Source organism: Rhea pennata, chromosome Z (assembly GCF_028389875.1).
Source record: "Rhea pennata isolate bPtePen1 chromosome Z, bPtePen1.pri, whole genome shotgun sequence".
NCBI classification, from domain to species: Eukaryota; Metazoa; Chordata; class Aves; order Rheiformes; family Rheidae; genus Rhea; species Rhea pennata.
The window spans coordinates 45,331,103-45,345,927 of NC_084702.1; the positions used below are offsets into that span (position 1 = coordinate 45,331,103).

At 36.9% G+C, this 14,825-nt stretch overlaps 1 protein-coding gene across 4 annotated transcripts in view; it reads right to left on the minus strand.

Annotated features, from left to right (window-relative positions):
* Nucleotides 1-1,671: 1,671 nt before the first annotated feature.
* Nucleotides 1,672-14,825, minus strand: part of PAM (peptidylglycine alpha-amidating monooxygenase) — a 136,236-nt gene continuing 123,082 nt past the window's right edge. For 3 of the 4 annotated variants that reach the window (XM_062599075.1, XM_062599077.1, XM_062599074.1), the window contains 10 exons: nt 14,080-14,196; nt 13,532-13,604; nt 12,807-13,014; nt 12,172-12,372; nt 10,731-10,849; nt 8,016-8,115; nt 6,587-6,640; nt 4,692-4,889; nt 3,056-3,112; nt 1,672-2,507 (listed from right to left, as the gene is read on the minus strand). In XM_062599075.1, coding sequence (XP_062455059.1) covers nt 2,323-2,507; nt 3,056-3,112; nt 4,692-4,889; nt 6,587-6,640; nt 8,016-8,115; nt 10,731-10,849; nt 12,172-12,372; nt 12,807-13,014; nt 13,532-13,604; nt 14,080-14,196 — 1,312 coding nt within the window. In that variant the 3' untranslated portion in view covers nt 1,672-2,322. The remainder of the gene's footprint in view (nt 2,508-3,055; nt 3,113-4,691; nt 4,890-6,586; nt 6,641-8,015; nt 8,116-10,730; nt 10,850-12,171; nt 12,373-12,806; nt 13,015-13,531; nt 13,605-14,079; nt 14,197-14,825) is intronic. The other variant, XM_062599076.1, reaches the window with a different exon arrangement.

Sequence of the window (14,825 nt, forward strand, 5' to 3'; positions counted from 1 at the left end):
CAGGTGTTCTGCCATCCTACCCATGTGAAAATAGAGCATACGACCTTCCTCCGGAGGAACCAAAGTGCATTGCCTGCTGCTGGAAAGCAGTTGGTTGCCACTCAATCCAGTTGTCTCCCCATGGCTTCTTGCAGAGTCCAACCTCTGAATCCTAGAGAGCAGGGACCATGATTAATGCTGAATTAGTCTGTCTTAGCTTGTATTTACAATTAAACTGTGTTCAGCTCCTCCTATCATCAGCAGAGCAGTATTTTTAGTGGAAACTAGGATCAAGGAAAGGAGGAAGGAGGCAGCTGCCCTTAATCTTCATTGACCTGGTACAGTGGAAGCAGAACAGCCAACATCACACGGACAGACCACGAGCTACTCAAATGCTAGAAACATCCACCCTCACTGATCGCGTCTGACAAAAGCCTATGATCCTACAGAGCCGATGCCCCGCACCACCACCTCCGATAGCTGTGACGCTGCAGCTTTCCTTACTGTAAGTTAACTGGTCTCATGGAAAACTTCCTGTAGACCGGCTTCCCTCTTTAAAGATAGCTTTAAAAGATCCTTCCTAGCTTCCTTCCTAACTAACAAGGCAATCAAGTCCATAACTAAAAATAACACTTGCCTTCCCCCCTCCACACACACACAAATGAGACAGAAGCAGGATGTTTTCACTGCACCCCTAGGAAAAACATAAATCAGCTGGAAAGAACTTAGAATATGAGCTAATTACAAAAAATCAGGAAACAGAATCTGTACTCCAGCATTTTAGAAAGCTATCCGGGAGATTTTGCTATTCTTGAGAAATAACAACCTGCCAAGAATTAAGTTTTGTTCCAAAGAGGGGAGTTATAAAAATCTTGCTGGTTGGAGAAGGAATCTTATCCTTTCCTCTAGTATCCCTGCCCTTCTTCCCTAAAAATCCTCCTGCCAAAACCCACTGCCCACCTGCCAAAAACAAACCCCCAAACCTATTTTTCCAGCTCTCCTTTCAACACTAGCAATAGCCTGTTAAACACCTGCACTGACAACAATGAAAATCACTTCATAAAACCCTGTAGCAATTGCAGCTGTATACACCGCTCATAATACAGGTTTTAAAAGCAGATCAATCAAGCTCTGCTCTTCAAACTAGACTGATAAATCATGCTGATGTCGCACCATGATCCACACATTAGATGACTCATACAGCCGCGTAATTATCTAGCAGGTCTCACGCTTACCACCCATGGAACCGGAGATTGGCAGGGTACTGAAATGAGGATTCTTGTGTGAATGAATAAGGAAGCGGGAAAAAACAGGAAAACCAGTACTACAAATCAGGTAGTATTAGATGCCTACCCTGACTGCTTTGCATATGTAATTTGACACACAGGTTTCCTCTTATCTGTGACCATGTTTTATTAAAGTAAATACCCTGCAGTTTTAATATACAAGTAAAATTTCTTTTTAAATGTTTAAGCTTGATTTTGTACACGTACGGAAATTATTAGTCTAGCTTAAAAAAAAAAACTTGTGACATAGGAAAATATCTTCCAGCTTCCATACAAAATAGCACTTTTTATCAGCTGGCAGAAGACATTAACATTTTCACTGTATTAAGTGGTCTGTGTAACTTTTACAAAAGTTGTATACAAAAACCTTAAAGTATGCAAAAATTCCAAAGTACACTCTGACAGCTAATGCTCTGCGAACACTTTATTACACAAATTACATTCAGCTTCTGAAAATAGTGTTCTAACAGTGATACCATCTAAAAATAAGACATCCCAGAAACACATCAAGTCAGGAAGAAGAAAAAAATTAAATAGATACTTTTTTCTTTCCTTCAATGCAATATAATGTTAGTGATTTTAAAAAAATAGAAGAAGATTTAGCAGCTTCATTTTCTTGTGGCACTGTATTTTCTCTGTACTGCAATGGGTTAAGGACATTGAAGAGGAAAGGCACAAAAAAGAAATTGGCAACTGAAGACTTATGGGAAAAATATGTGGCTAAAGCATATAATGGGACTTATTTACAAATACAGAAAAGGTCCCAAAATTGAGATGAGAAAGTACTACTGCTCTAAATCAGTGCTACAATTAAAAGATTGTTTGCTTTATTAGGATGTTCACATAAAAACAACGGCACTGATATGAAACTTCCATACACTCCTCCACTTAAACAAAAAACAACTCAAACCAAAGAAAAAAATAAAGGAACCAGTGTACAGCCCCACACAGACTAGTACAGTCTACAATTAAATACACATAATCTTAAACGTGCTTAAGGGAAAAGGAATCTGACATTCTGGGTTGAATTGTATAATGGAAAACTCAAAGGCTGATTTCAGGATGATGAAGGTGCTGGTGGGGGTGGAGGTGCTGAATACTCTTCCTCTGAATCTGTGCCATCATCATCATCATCTTTTTCTTGATCACTTCCTTCAGTGCTGAGCCGGTCAAACCCTTTTCTGCTGTAGCCTTTGTGACTTGCAAAGAAGTTACCAAGGTTAAGGCCACCACCACCTTTCCCTGTGGAAAGGATACACTTGTCATAAACTTGGTCTTGCTGCACAGGAAGGAAAAAAAATGCATTAATTCAGCACTATAGTGGAGATTATTCTAAGTGTCCCACAAACCGTTTTAAAAGGCCAGCGTATGAGCCACAAATTCACCCTGGAGGACGGAAATTCACCTTTGAAGTACAAGTTTCAGAGGATTTTTTTTCAGCATCCATGATTTGATCAAAAGCCTTTGCCCAGGCTGTTTGTATTCCCACCAGTTTACCCGTATTCAGTTTGCCCATAATGCCAAAGTTTTTCATTTCATTAACCAGACCCACAGATAATGTAACAGCTATTGGTCTCTCACCAGCAGGGACACATCCTCTTTGGTGGGCAGATGGCGATGAACAAAAGGCAGAGTTAAAGACACTTCCTCATGAAGTATCTGAGGTTTGCCCTCTCTCCTTGCTCGGAGAAGGTTTTATTCCCAGATCTCAAATCTCTTATTCAAGCAGAGCCAAATACAGAAACAAACTCCAGATACTGGATTCTTAAAAGCCCTTGAATGTTGCTTACCTCTAAGTCTGCCTAAAATTCTACCTGAGCTTGAATCAAGTTTGTGTTCCGCATCAGCTGAAAAATAAGGGAGATTAAGAATAAGTTTAAAATCATTAACTGTATTTTCTGGTACAAAACACAGACACACAAATCAGCAGTTCTAAAAAAATAAAATTGTTACTTTCCAGCTTCTCTGCTAAGGTGTAATTATGATTCCTAACAAAAAAAATTGTACTATGAATGTTCAAGTTTATGCTGCTTCAGCCATTGAGAAGATTCACATGTAAGTTATTTCTGAGAATGTCACTTTTTCAACTGTTCACATATGTTACTATGAAGACTTTATGGGGAGAACAAGAACCTTGTCATTTATCGTGGACAACTACTTTCCAGCACACTGCAAAACAGAGCTTGACATTTGAAAACTGCAGTTATCCTTCTGAGAACACCGCCTGCCCCCCAAACATACCGCAAAAAAACAAACAAAAAACAAGCAAAAAACCTCCAACCAACCAAAACCAAAAACCAGACAAAGTTTCCCCCATCTTGGTAACTCTTCCCATGCTTCATCTGAAGGAAAATAAAATGCCATGACCAAACTGTCTTTTTCTATATTCAGTTTCCATTGGTCTGTGCAAGGAGTTTACTTTTACCAATGTAACTATATTATGCTCTTTCACACAGAAAGTTCAGGCACTGCATGAATCAAAGCGGAATGCAAAGATGCTATTTTAGACCCTAACTATGAGTTACAGTACTGCAATAGTTCAGAGTGTTAGCATATTTGATGCTAAACATGTTTAAACATGAAGAAGCAGGAAGCTACAATTAAACCTTCAGATAAAACACATCACGTTCAGTTACACAATAATATTATAACGTTGAATTACCTGCTCTTTTATATTATGTCCCAGCCTATGATATTGATGAAACTATGTTACTTGTGTATTCCACATCCATTTTCTTCCCTTCTTGAGAATACCTGATAAAGCTAGTTATGCCATACAGAACAACAAGTGCAATGACCAAAGTCCTACCACAGTCTACCAATTTCTCAAAAAGTGTATTATTGTATTATGATATGAACTAAGGACAACTTTACATACTTAGCACTGTTACTCTTAACTAAAGCTGTCACAGCAACGGATGTATGCACATAATGGAAACATGCTTGACTCACAAAATGCACAAGATAATAGTGAACAATCATTTACATTCCTTCAGAAATTTTAACAGTTCATCTTTCGCTTATACCTTGATAGTACCCATCCAGTACGGTTCGTTGCTCTTCATGATTTAAAGATCACAAAGTGAAAAATCAGACTATGCTCTGAGTGTTAAAATGAATGCTTTAGACAATAATATGGCTATACTGTAGTTGTTACCAAGATACTCATTATTTTTAGCAATTAAAGGAAAATATAGGTACAAGTTCTGAAAAGGTGGTGGCTTGAGGTACAGTGATAAAGGCACACAGGAATGCAGTTGCTTTATGCACGCTGAGTCTTAATTTGCATGCAGTGCCACAGTGACTGCACCGCAGGGTAAACAGACCATAGGCCTCTCTCTCTCTCCATACCTTTGTCCCTTAATGCTCAGTGATGTGTAGGACTGGAATAATAGAGGCCTGTTCTCTAGAGTTACTCATGCTTACCTCCATAGACTGTTGTCTTCCTCCACCGAATAAATAATAAAATTGCCAGCAGGACGAGGACAGGGATAATTAGAAGAGTCGTAATAAGAACAAAGGAAACTCCAGTGCTGGCTTGTCGGATCAAATGCTGTTTTTCCTCCTTCTTTAGAGGCTCTGTTGATTCTGGGTTGTTTTTCAGTCTGGTTTTTATAATTGTTTCTGATAAAAAAAGAAAAAATTCAATAAGCAACCCTTATGCATCAAGCAACACAGGGCACGGCATTAAAGAAAAGGACATGCCAGGATAACATGAATAACAAGGAAACAAAAGACAAACATTTAAAGAGACAGTTTTAATTCTTGCTGACGTTATCCCCAAAGTAAGGCAGAGAGTCTGAATGATACCACTTCCTAGCAAAGATGCCCTTTCCTCTCCTCTAATGAGGAGCTATCATTTAAAATATGGGCAAATCCCAAGGGAAAAAAATCATTTTTGCAGATAGGTGTATGATTTAATATCCATTAAATGTCCCCTTTTGATAATACTGCCACAAGAAATATAAAAATCCAGTATGTTGTATTATCACAAACAAAAAGGCATTTATAGTTCTTTCAAATCGATTTGTGACCTTCAGAACTGCTACATCTCATGAAAGAACTTCGGCTCTTGAAGTCCTAAGAGTTTTTGAAAACTGCATCCAGTGATTCCTGACTATGTTAACTCCTGTACCCTGGGCAGTTTCAAAGATGGCTATTTACAAATTTTTTCCAATGTTATATAAATAATGCAATAGTACCATATGAGAAGTGTCAGATAGCATGGTATATTTGAGCTAAAGAAAGCTCAAATGCATTAATCTATCCCCAGATTTCTCATACCATTGATGCCGTAATACTTCTCTTCCGAGTGCTTCAGGAAGACTGATGTACCAATAGAGATGAAATACAAGCATAATATTTTTGGCAATAAGATTTTCACTGTTTTATACTGTCAGTCTACATTATCCTACTATATGTTTGCATTTGGCAATTTATATCTCTTTATATTATTTCTCTGAGTCTACATGCCTTAAGCAAACCACAGAAGCTCTGAATTTGAAGACAAACAGTTAAAAACAATTTAACATTTTAAAGGCCTCTCTATAGCCAAGTACTGCTTTTCTGAAAGGGAAATGAACATTTCCTCTTCCACGTCAGAGACCTATGAGACAGAAGATTAATGGTTTAAAATAATTACTTTTCATCTTCCTGAGTTATTATCTTACCCCTTTCAGCCTTATCTATACATACTTCTTTATCTCCTTTGATTAAGTCCCAACACGATTTTTGTTCTTTTTTCATTTTCAGGCAGATAAATTGGAAAAAGATAGTAGTAAGTCTCGGGAAATAATCGGAATATAAATTTTTTTTTGGTTTTTTTCCGCTGTGCAGTGTAACTGGCAAGACTGTGCGCTGAAAGACCATGCAGAGAGATGAACCAATTGCTGTTTCACATAAGCTTGGGGAGGGAGGAAGGAAGAGAAACAGCACTGGGGAGTAACTATCATTGTCACATTTCAGAATTATTTCTGCATCTAAGGGAGCTGACACAGATACCAATCTGGACACACCAGATGGCGATACGGAAATAATGCACTGTTAAACTTTCATTCTAGTGTCTGTGAAGCACTTGTCATCAATGGAAATTAAATGTTTGAATTGGCTGTAAAATAAGTGCCTACCAGGTAACAGTGCAACAAGATGCCTTCTCTTGCTTCCTATGCTCATTTTATTTATAGTAACTGCATAAAACGATGGTGACGAACAGAAACTACAGTCAAACTAGTCAGCATTTTTCTCTCCAACAGTCCTTAGCACAAGCAGTCATAGTATGTAAAAACAGTGGTTCCATCACTTCCATTATGTATCATACTAACCTTTTACTTCCTGTACCTCAATACCAGCTTTTTTAACTGACCGATGTTCCATTTCTGTAAAACACAATTGTTCTTCAGGACAACTGACATTTCAGAAAAACTCAGTGACATTTTCCTGCTAGCTTTCTCAAATGTACCGTACAATCCTACAGCAAACAGTCAAGTTAGCATCTGAACTTCACCAAGGAGAATCAATATAAACTATTCAATAGCTCAGAACCTCACTAAAAAAAGAAAAAAGGCTTGATTCACGATGGCCGTTTGCAATAATAATTAATTCTCATGCTATAGAGAGGTTTTACAGGCACATGTAAAGGCTCAGGGAGTCCCATAAAAATAATATTGTTAATTGTAATCAGAATCATGACAGATTAAAGACCAGCTGAATAAGGACTACTTAGCTACTGCAGCTTTATACTGCAGTATATGTTAAAAAAGAAGGTAATACACAAGACTTCTCATCTAACCTGTAAGTGGTGAGTGAATCCAGTATTTTGGGGTTCTCATATGCCTTTGCATAAAAGCCTAGAAGTGTTCTTATTCACATTACTATATGCAGAAACAGCCGCATCCAGACTGACTTACAGTTTATCTGGTCCAATGTGCTTTTATCAATAGTGGCTGATACCAGATGCCTCAAAGCAAAATCCATGAATTATAAACAGACAAATATGGAATAACTGGCTTAGCCAGAAGTTCATTTATAACAGCAGACTGTTCAGCCGGTTGACTAACGCTCTGAAGCCTGAGGCTTTGTATCTCTCATATGTTCCCTCCCCACCTCCCCCAGCCTATACAACTTAGCAGTGGATTATATTGTTATTCCTATGAAAGGTCTAATCCCTCTCTGAATCCTACCACGTTGATATCTGACTAATCAGGTTCTTCTCCCCGAAGTCAGGCTGCCTGGTTTGGAGGTTACTAGATTAAACTGGGAAGTATTTCCAATTAATAGGAACAGGACTTCAAATTATACTGGATTCATTACCATTTCTAATGGTAAATATTCCCAATGAGATGAAGATCTATTTATGTCGACTTGTGTCTTTATTTCAGCCTCTGAGAGTTTCCTATACTACAACCCTTAAGGAAGCAGTGGACTTGTCATCAAATGATATATGAAAAAACTAAAAAGCTAGAGTCATGCTTTTGTTTATGTATGTACTAACAACAGAAGAGATACTGTGGAACAAACGCATTTTGATTCCTCCTTCTGTGACAGATCAGCTTGTTTACCTAGGACTCTTCTTAATAGAGCACACAGTACTATAAAGAATGGTCTTTTAAAGAAAATAGCTATAACATGCAACTTATGGCAGAATTCCCAGTATACTAAAATTATCATTAGGCCACCCGGTTCTTTACAGCATTTACTTAACTGAAGCTATAAAATGTGAAGTTGTGACACTTAAGAGCAAGAAAAACATACTTTCTGTGGATGTGAACTTCCATACTGCTCTGGCATGAACATCTCCAACAAATACTGTTTTATCTTCTGAAGCAACAACATCATGTGGCATCTCAAAAGTCTGTAAAGATAAACAGTCACAGATTACTGTTAAGAGTCTAAACATTCACAATCAGATTGAAAATAGAAAGTCCTGCTTATCCCTGAAGTTCAGATTGGTCCTTAGACTGGAAATCATAGGAGATCCTGGTGTGAATGCCTAACATGAGCAAAGGGAGAGGAATTTCGTATCTAGTGTATGTGCTTGCCTTCTCTAGGGACAATAACATGCAGATTATTAGGTATATTCATGCTGAACAACTTTATTTATATTCTTGCAATCAATTTCAGCCTTTGAAATATTCTATTTAATTTGGTAAATACTTTTTTGGTAGTTACAAATGGCTATACCCACTGTAAAATGTCATTTTAAAACTTAAGCAAAGAAAGCAACCTTAACATTCTTATGCATTAATTTTCCAGAGGTAGCATATAAATATGCCATCAAGATAGCAGCTGTAAACATTGCAGCTTACATTGCAACTGTACTAGATCACTCATTCGCTATTAACTCTAGCAAAAGTCTTAGCTGTTCCTTTTTCCAAGGCAGCATGTTGGCATTCAATGGCAATGTATCATTGCTTACAGATGTTTCACATGGAGTAGGTGAATAGAGGATCCTATTCTGCAAGCTAGGATTTTAATAGATAAAATCTGATAATTTGCTAAAGACATTATATTAGACTTTAAGGCATATAATACACAACAAACCAGGAGAAATATCAGAAACAAGTAATTTTTATTAAAATCAGTAACTTAAAGCATTATAGCCTCTTAGTCATAACCACAAAAGCTACAGACAAGTTTGTGACACAGGCTGGAGAGAAGAAGCTAAAATAAGAGGTGGGAAAACAAAGGATATCCAAGATACTAATAAACCATCTAGTCTTCAGTTTTTGCAGACGAGGCTCTTCTGCTTGGCTTTATACTTCATTTCTTGCTCTGAACCTTGCTATCTACAACTAATTAAATGAGGAGCTTCCATGAGAAGTAATAAACTACTGTTTGCTGAGTAAATTCCAAGGTAACTACAATTGTGCTGCAATTTAAAATTAGTTTACTGAAGAACTCAAAAATATCTGCCTTTATTCTGAAGAAATGTCTCTTCCCAACTACTGCTGCTGCTCCCAGAGTAAAAAGGTCCAAGCGTAAGGAGAGTTTCACTTTCTTAGCACCAAAAAAACAAGAAACCTGGAATAAGAAACCAATCCGTGAAAGCGGTGCCTTTATAGAAGCACGTGTTGTTCTGGCCTGAATACCTTTTCTGAAGATCTTCTGTATTAGTCTAGACGTAGGAATTAGTAGATTCTTCCCTAAATCAATCTTTCTATCACTTCCAGGTACTTTTTTTTTTTTTTTTTTTTTTTTTTTTTTTTTTTTTAAACAGATGACTGAGGGATGCTCTGACTTGCAACAGCAGACCTTAACAAGAAACTAGTTCTAGACCGAGTTGAGTAGGGCTGTCAAATTAAGAATTTTTCCTGCTAATAAACAAACTGGGAACCTAAATAGGGTGAACTAACTTGTCCTTGCAAGCTGTAATACATGCTCTACTTCAGATCTCAGAACTGTCAGTTACTGAACACCCCTCCAGTATACCCGCCACAATAAATAAATAAATAAAATCTATAGGTGAGAAGTTCTTCATAGACCAAATGGGATGTGATACAGTAGTGCAGACAATAAATACTAACTGTAAGTTCAGTGTAGCCATCCTTTCAAAACATTAATAAATGAGAAAGCACGACTGTTTCAATTTTTCAAAATTTTTCTCATGGAACTTTTCCCAGATGAAAGAAAATAATTGAGTATTTTACTTGTGTATATATTGTTTTGTAAGAATATGAAAAAATAAGATGTTTGAACATGAAGTGTTGAACATGAATCTCTGAAGATATTCCTGAGTTCAGGAGTGATACTACATCGCCTTACAAAGGCTGCCCACTTGATTTACTTTACACACTCAGAACTCAAGCTTATAACAATTTTTCCCAGAAATATCTGTAACTGTGCACAAATACTTAAGAATATCTAACCCCCACCAATTCTGAAAACGTTAACAAATATTTTGGCAATTATAAATGAACTCTCTGCTGAGAAACAGTAGAGATAAACCCTTAGAAGAACTATTATGTATAAATGCTACATAATTTATAAATGTAATTTATACTTACTTTTGCACAATACTTTGCGAAAGTAGTTTAGCCTTAACTTCCACACTAACACTCTGCAAAGAAAGGATGTGGCTACACTGGTCAATTTTATTTCTGCTCAGGAATATAGTTTTTTTTTTTTTTTTTTTTTTTTTTGACATCCTACTACCATCTAAACATAAGAATTCCAGGTCTTCATCCTTCTCTTAAATTAGCTTTTAAGGACTGTCTACCAACAATAAAGTAGACTTATCCTGGCAGAAGGAATGTCTTGAGAGTGGTGTAATTTTCAAACATGTAGCACATGTAGAACATAAAGTCCTAAGTTCAAGGGTCATTATGAAGTTTATATTACAGAGAGTTGCTTTTGCATACCATACAATACATTATGAAACATCTCATTTCCTTACATGTCTTTAAAAAAGTGGAATAGGATATTACCAGCATTAACTATATGCACCAGGCAGTCTATGCAATACTCTACCTTTCTAACAGGACTGAAAGTATCAATTATTTCTCCGGTAGAAAAGTTCATCACAAATCCCTGCACTGGTTCCGTCTCTCCAGGATAAGGCATTCCATTAACTGCAAAGAGGAGACCACCTGCAACAACAGTCACATATACTTTAACAACTCATACCTTGCAAACTACAGTTGAGATCAGCTCTAACAGCACAGATGAAAGCAGCTGTCTCTGAGAAAGACAGCAAGCACACAAGAAGTAACTCAGTAGAAAACCTAAGCACAGAAAGAATGTCATGGGTCCTTGAGAAATGGAAAGCTTGCCAAAATGAGAAGAATAAGGAAGACAGTGTTTTACAATTTGTTCAAATAGAAACAGGAATGTAAAAGGATTAACAACAACAGAATCTGAAGATCACGTGGCTGAGGATGTTTGAGCTAATAACTATTAAGTTCTTTAAATGCATAAAAAGCAAAAAGTCCACGAGGGAATCAGTGGGACCACATGAGAAAAAGGTGCAAAAGGGGCACTCAGGCATGAAGAGGCCACAACAGAGAAGCTCAATCCTTCTTCTTTTTTTTTTTTTTTTTTTTTTAATTGCTGAAGATGTTGGGGAGATTCCATCACTCAGTTTTTTAGTAGCAGAGAAGATGCACCTCTAAGAAGAGGCAGGGAGATACTTCCTAGCGTCCCCCTAATAAAGTGGTGTCAGCGCCTGGAGAGGAATGGACCACAAACTGCAGCCAGGCTCACACACTCTCCCCAAACCCCATGTCTTGCTGCCTCTGTCAGACAGGGCACTGGGCTACAGATATCTAAAGTCTGACCCAGTATGGCATTTCTTAATTTCTTGGCAGATGCAACGGAGATAATCCTGATATTAAACTAGGTATCAACTACATAGTGAGGAGCCTGACATTCCTCAGTCATAGCCTAGTTCTTGAAATGTACTCCATCGTAATATTAAATGTCTAACCTAATAACTTAATACAGTAGTTCTTAATGTGGTTTTGATAGTAAAAAAACACAACTTTTTAAAACTACTTGCTTTCAGATTTTTTCTTTGCAGAAGCTCAATACTTTCCTTGATGGTTTAGAAGCCTTTTATTTTGCTCTCTCTAATGGAGCTTGAAATGAGTATTTTAAAACGTTATTATTAACTAATTATTTAACTGTGCAATCACTAAAAAGCAAAATGTATCATCTCCTTGTTGACATCATATTTATGGAGTCTAATTAATCATTTCTCAGGAGTAGATGCCATACGCTAAGCTTTTTTTCTTTTCCTCCTTCCAAAAATAAGATAGTTCTAAGATTTTCCATTACATCAGCACACCTCTGAAAGAGAATAAATATCTTGCGTTAGATACAAAACAGTACTCTTAATGGAATAACACTGTACATTATGATATACTGTCATTAAACAAATACTAGAAAACCAAAGAACAGGAAAAGCAATTACCTGGAACATATGAAACAGCAAACAACTCTCTTCCAAATGATTTGTGCTTGATCTCTCTTACGAACTCCCCAGTCTCCAGTCTGAAGCACTGGATTCGACCATTCTCTCTGTCTGCAACACACAGCTCACTAAAGCTGGGGATCAGGGCTAAGCTGTGAGGAATACGGAACTGCCCAGGTCTGGCTCCGTCTAAAGAAGTCTCTGCACAAAACACGCAGATTTGTGTTAAGGTTCACGGTGAAACTATCACCTCTGACTAGGAATAACAATATTACACACAACACAACGTAACTGCAGGAAAACAATAAACTTGCTTGGCTTGCTTTTTGGCCCTTAACAGTTTTATTTATTTAGGTAAACTATGGTACTCTTTCATGTTGTCTTTGTAAAATCTGAAATTATGAATTAGTTATTTCTCTACAAATACTTGGAATAGATATGCACTATGTCTATCTGTATAACCAGAATTGAGAGAATTTGAATGTAGAGACAAGGCCAAAACTCAGCCAGGACCTTGAAGATATTACTGCAATAGATATAAATAAGAGTAATAATATCAACAATCTCATGGCTCATGGTAACACGAGTTCACGACAGCAGCAGTAACAGTTAAGTACCAAAAGCTCTAACTGTACCTTCTCCCCACTGCTTGATGTACAGTCCCTTTGGAGAGAACTGAGCAATTCGACTGTTACAGTAGCCATCAGATACGTAAATACTGCCAGTGGTCGGATCCACAGCCACATCAGTTGGCTGACAGAAGTGATTTTTGTCACTGCCCGGTTGCAGAGCTGTTCCCAAGATCAGTAACGGTTCTGCAGCATCTGCTCCCAATTTGAAAACCTTTTTTAGTCAACGGGAAAAGACAAGAGGTTTCAGTTGTAGAAGATGATATTCAACAGGGATGACTTTTTATGGAAAATATATATATTATTTTGTATAAAATAAATTTATATACCCAACATGACCTTAATATATTAGACTATGAAATCTACTATCTGCTTTAAAATAGCACAAATTCTGGGAAATTTCTGCATAAAATAAAAATTTCCTGTGATTACTGTAAGTGGCTCAGCTTCACATTGAGGGTATGAGAACACAGGAATTGCCAAGAATTGTTGCAGAATAATCTGTTCTTCTACAGAGCTGACATTGTTTAAAAGAGCAACTTTACTGATCTATGTCCACGTTACAAATTACTCCACACACCTATATCTCACTAGAGCCACGAGGGTCTGTTTCTTCAGGCAAATTCTTAATGGGTATCTTAACAGCATGAGCTAAATAACTGATATCAACTCTCTAGGAAAATATAAAAATTATCTCTGGCATAAGTTTTAAGGAAGCTTCAAAAACATACCTGATGGAGAGCTACATCTGTGACCCAGTAGTTACCATTTTTGTCTATACTCAAACCATGTGGTAAATAAAATCTGCAAACACAAATATAGAGGGATCAAATTACAAACATGTTTCAGGAAGAAAGATCTAAAGGTGAGGCTTTCAAGATCTCAGTTTTTAATCTACAGATCATCAAGTGCTATACATGCTAGCAACAGGTAGCATTTAACGAAGACCTCTCAATAAAACAGAATTTTCTCAACGGGAACCTCATCTCTGGAACTCCCTCTCTCTCCGGTGAGGTCACTGGGGCTACCATTTGGTATCTTTAAGGACAACATACAACACTCATCAGCTGTTTCTGTTAATCTGGCTAGCAGATGAAATTATAGGAATTGCTGGAAAGCAGAGGTGGTGAGGATGCCAAATGAGTGAGTTAGTGTCTTGTTATTTATTTATTTTTAACTGATTAAACTCAGTTTGGGGACTTTTTGGGGTAAAAAAACACAAACAGAAATTCTATATAAGTATATAGAAGTTCTACTAGTAACAGCAAAAATAACTTACAGATTTTTGCCCGTGGAATGAAGCAGTTGAGCATTACTTGGGTTCAGCACCAGAATGGTGTCCTGTTCAATTGGTCCAAGTCCTCGTTGTTGATAAACAAATTTGCTGTCAAAAGAGCTACACAAAAATATTGGAATATAAAGCAAGGGTTAGCATCTTCCACTGATAAACAACACGCCACCACTTCGACTTGAGTTTTGTAGACTAACTCCAGTATGTGCATTTTTTTTTTTAAATAAACCTTATTATACTTTCGGGTGATCATGTAAGAGTTCTACCATTGGATGTCAAATCTTCCTACTGAGGTTATGACTTGTGAAGTAAAGTAGCACCAAATCAACACAACAACAAACAACTATTAACATAAACCTACGTTTTCTCTTATTAAAGCAATTAAACAAAGAATCCTTGAATCCATGAAACAACGTGGCCTAATTAAAAACACATATAATCATCAGGCATAACTATCAATATGAATTGGTATACTTAGTATTATCTGAGATTTTGGGTTTGTTGCTTCCTTGTCTTTTCTTAAAAAAAAAAAAAAAAAAAAAAAAGAAGAAGAAGAAGAAGTTCAGAGCTTCCTTAAGGTCCTAGGGTTCATATTCTTTTCAGAATACACTTGGGCGAGACTACAGGATGAGTATTTCTTTCCCCTACAACTACACACACAATTTAAAATGTATGTAAAAGATATCAAAAAACAATATTTAGTTAAACACTTCAGCATTTATTTCAAAAGCTAA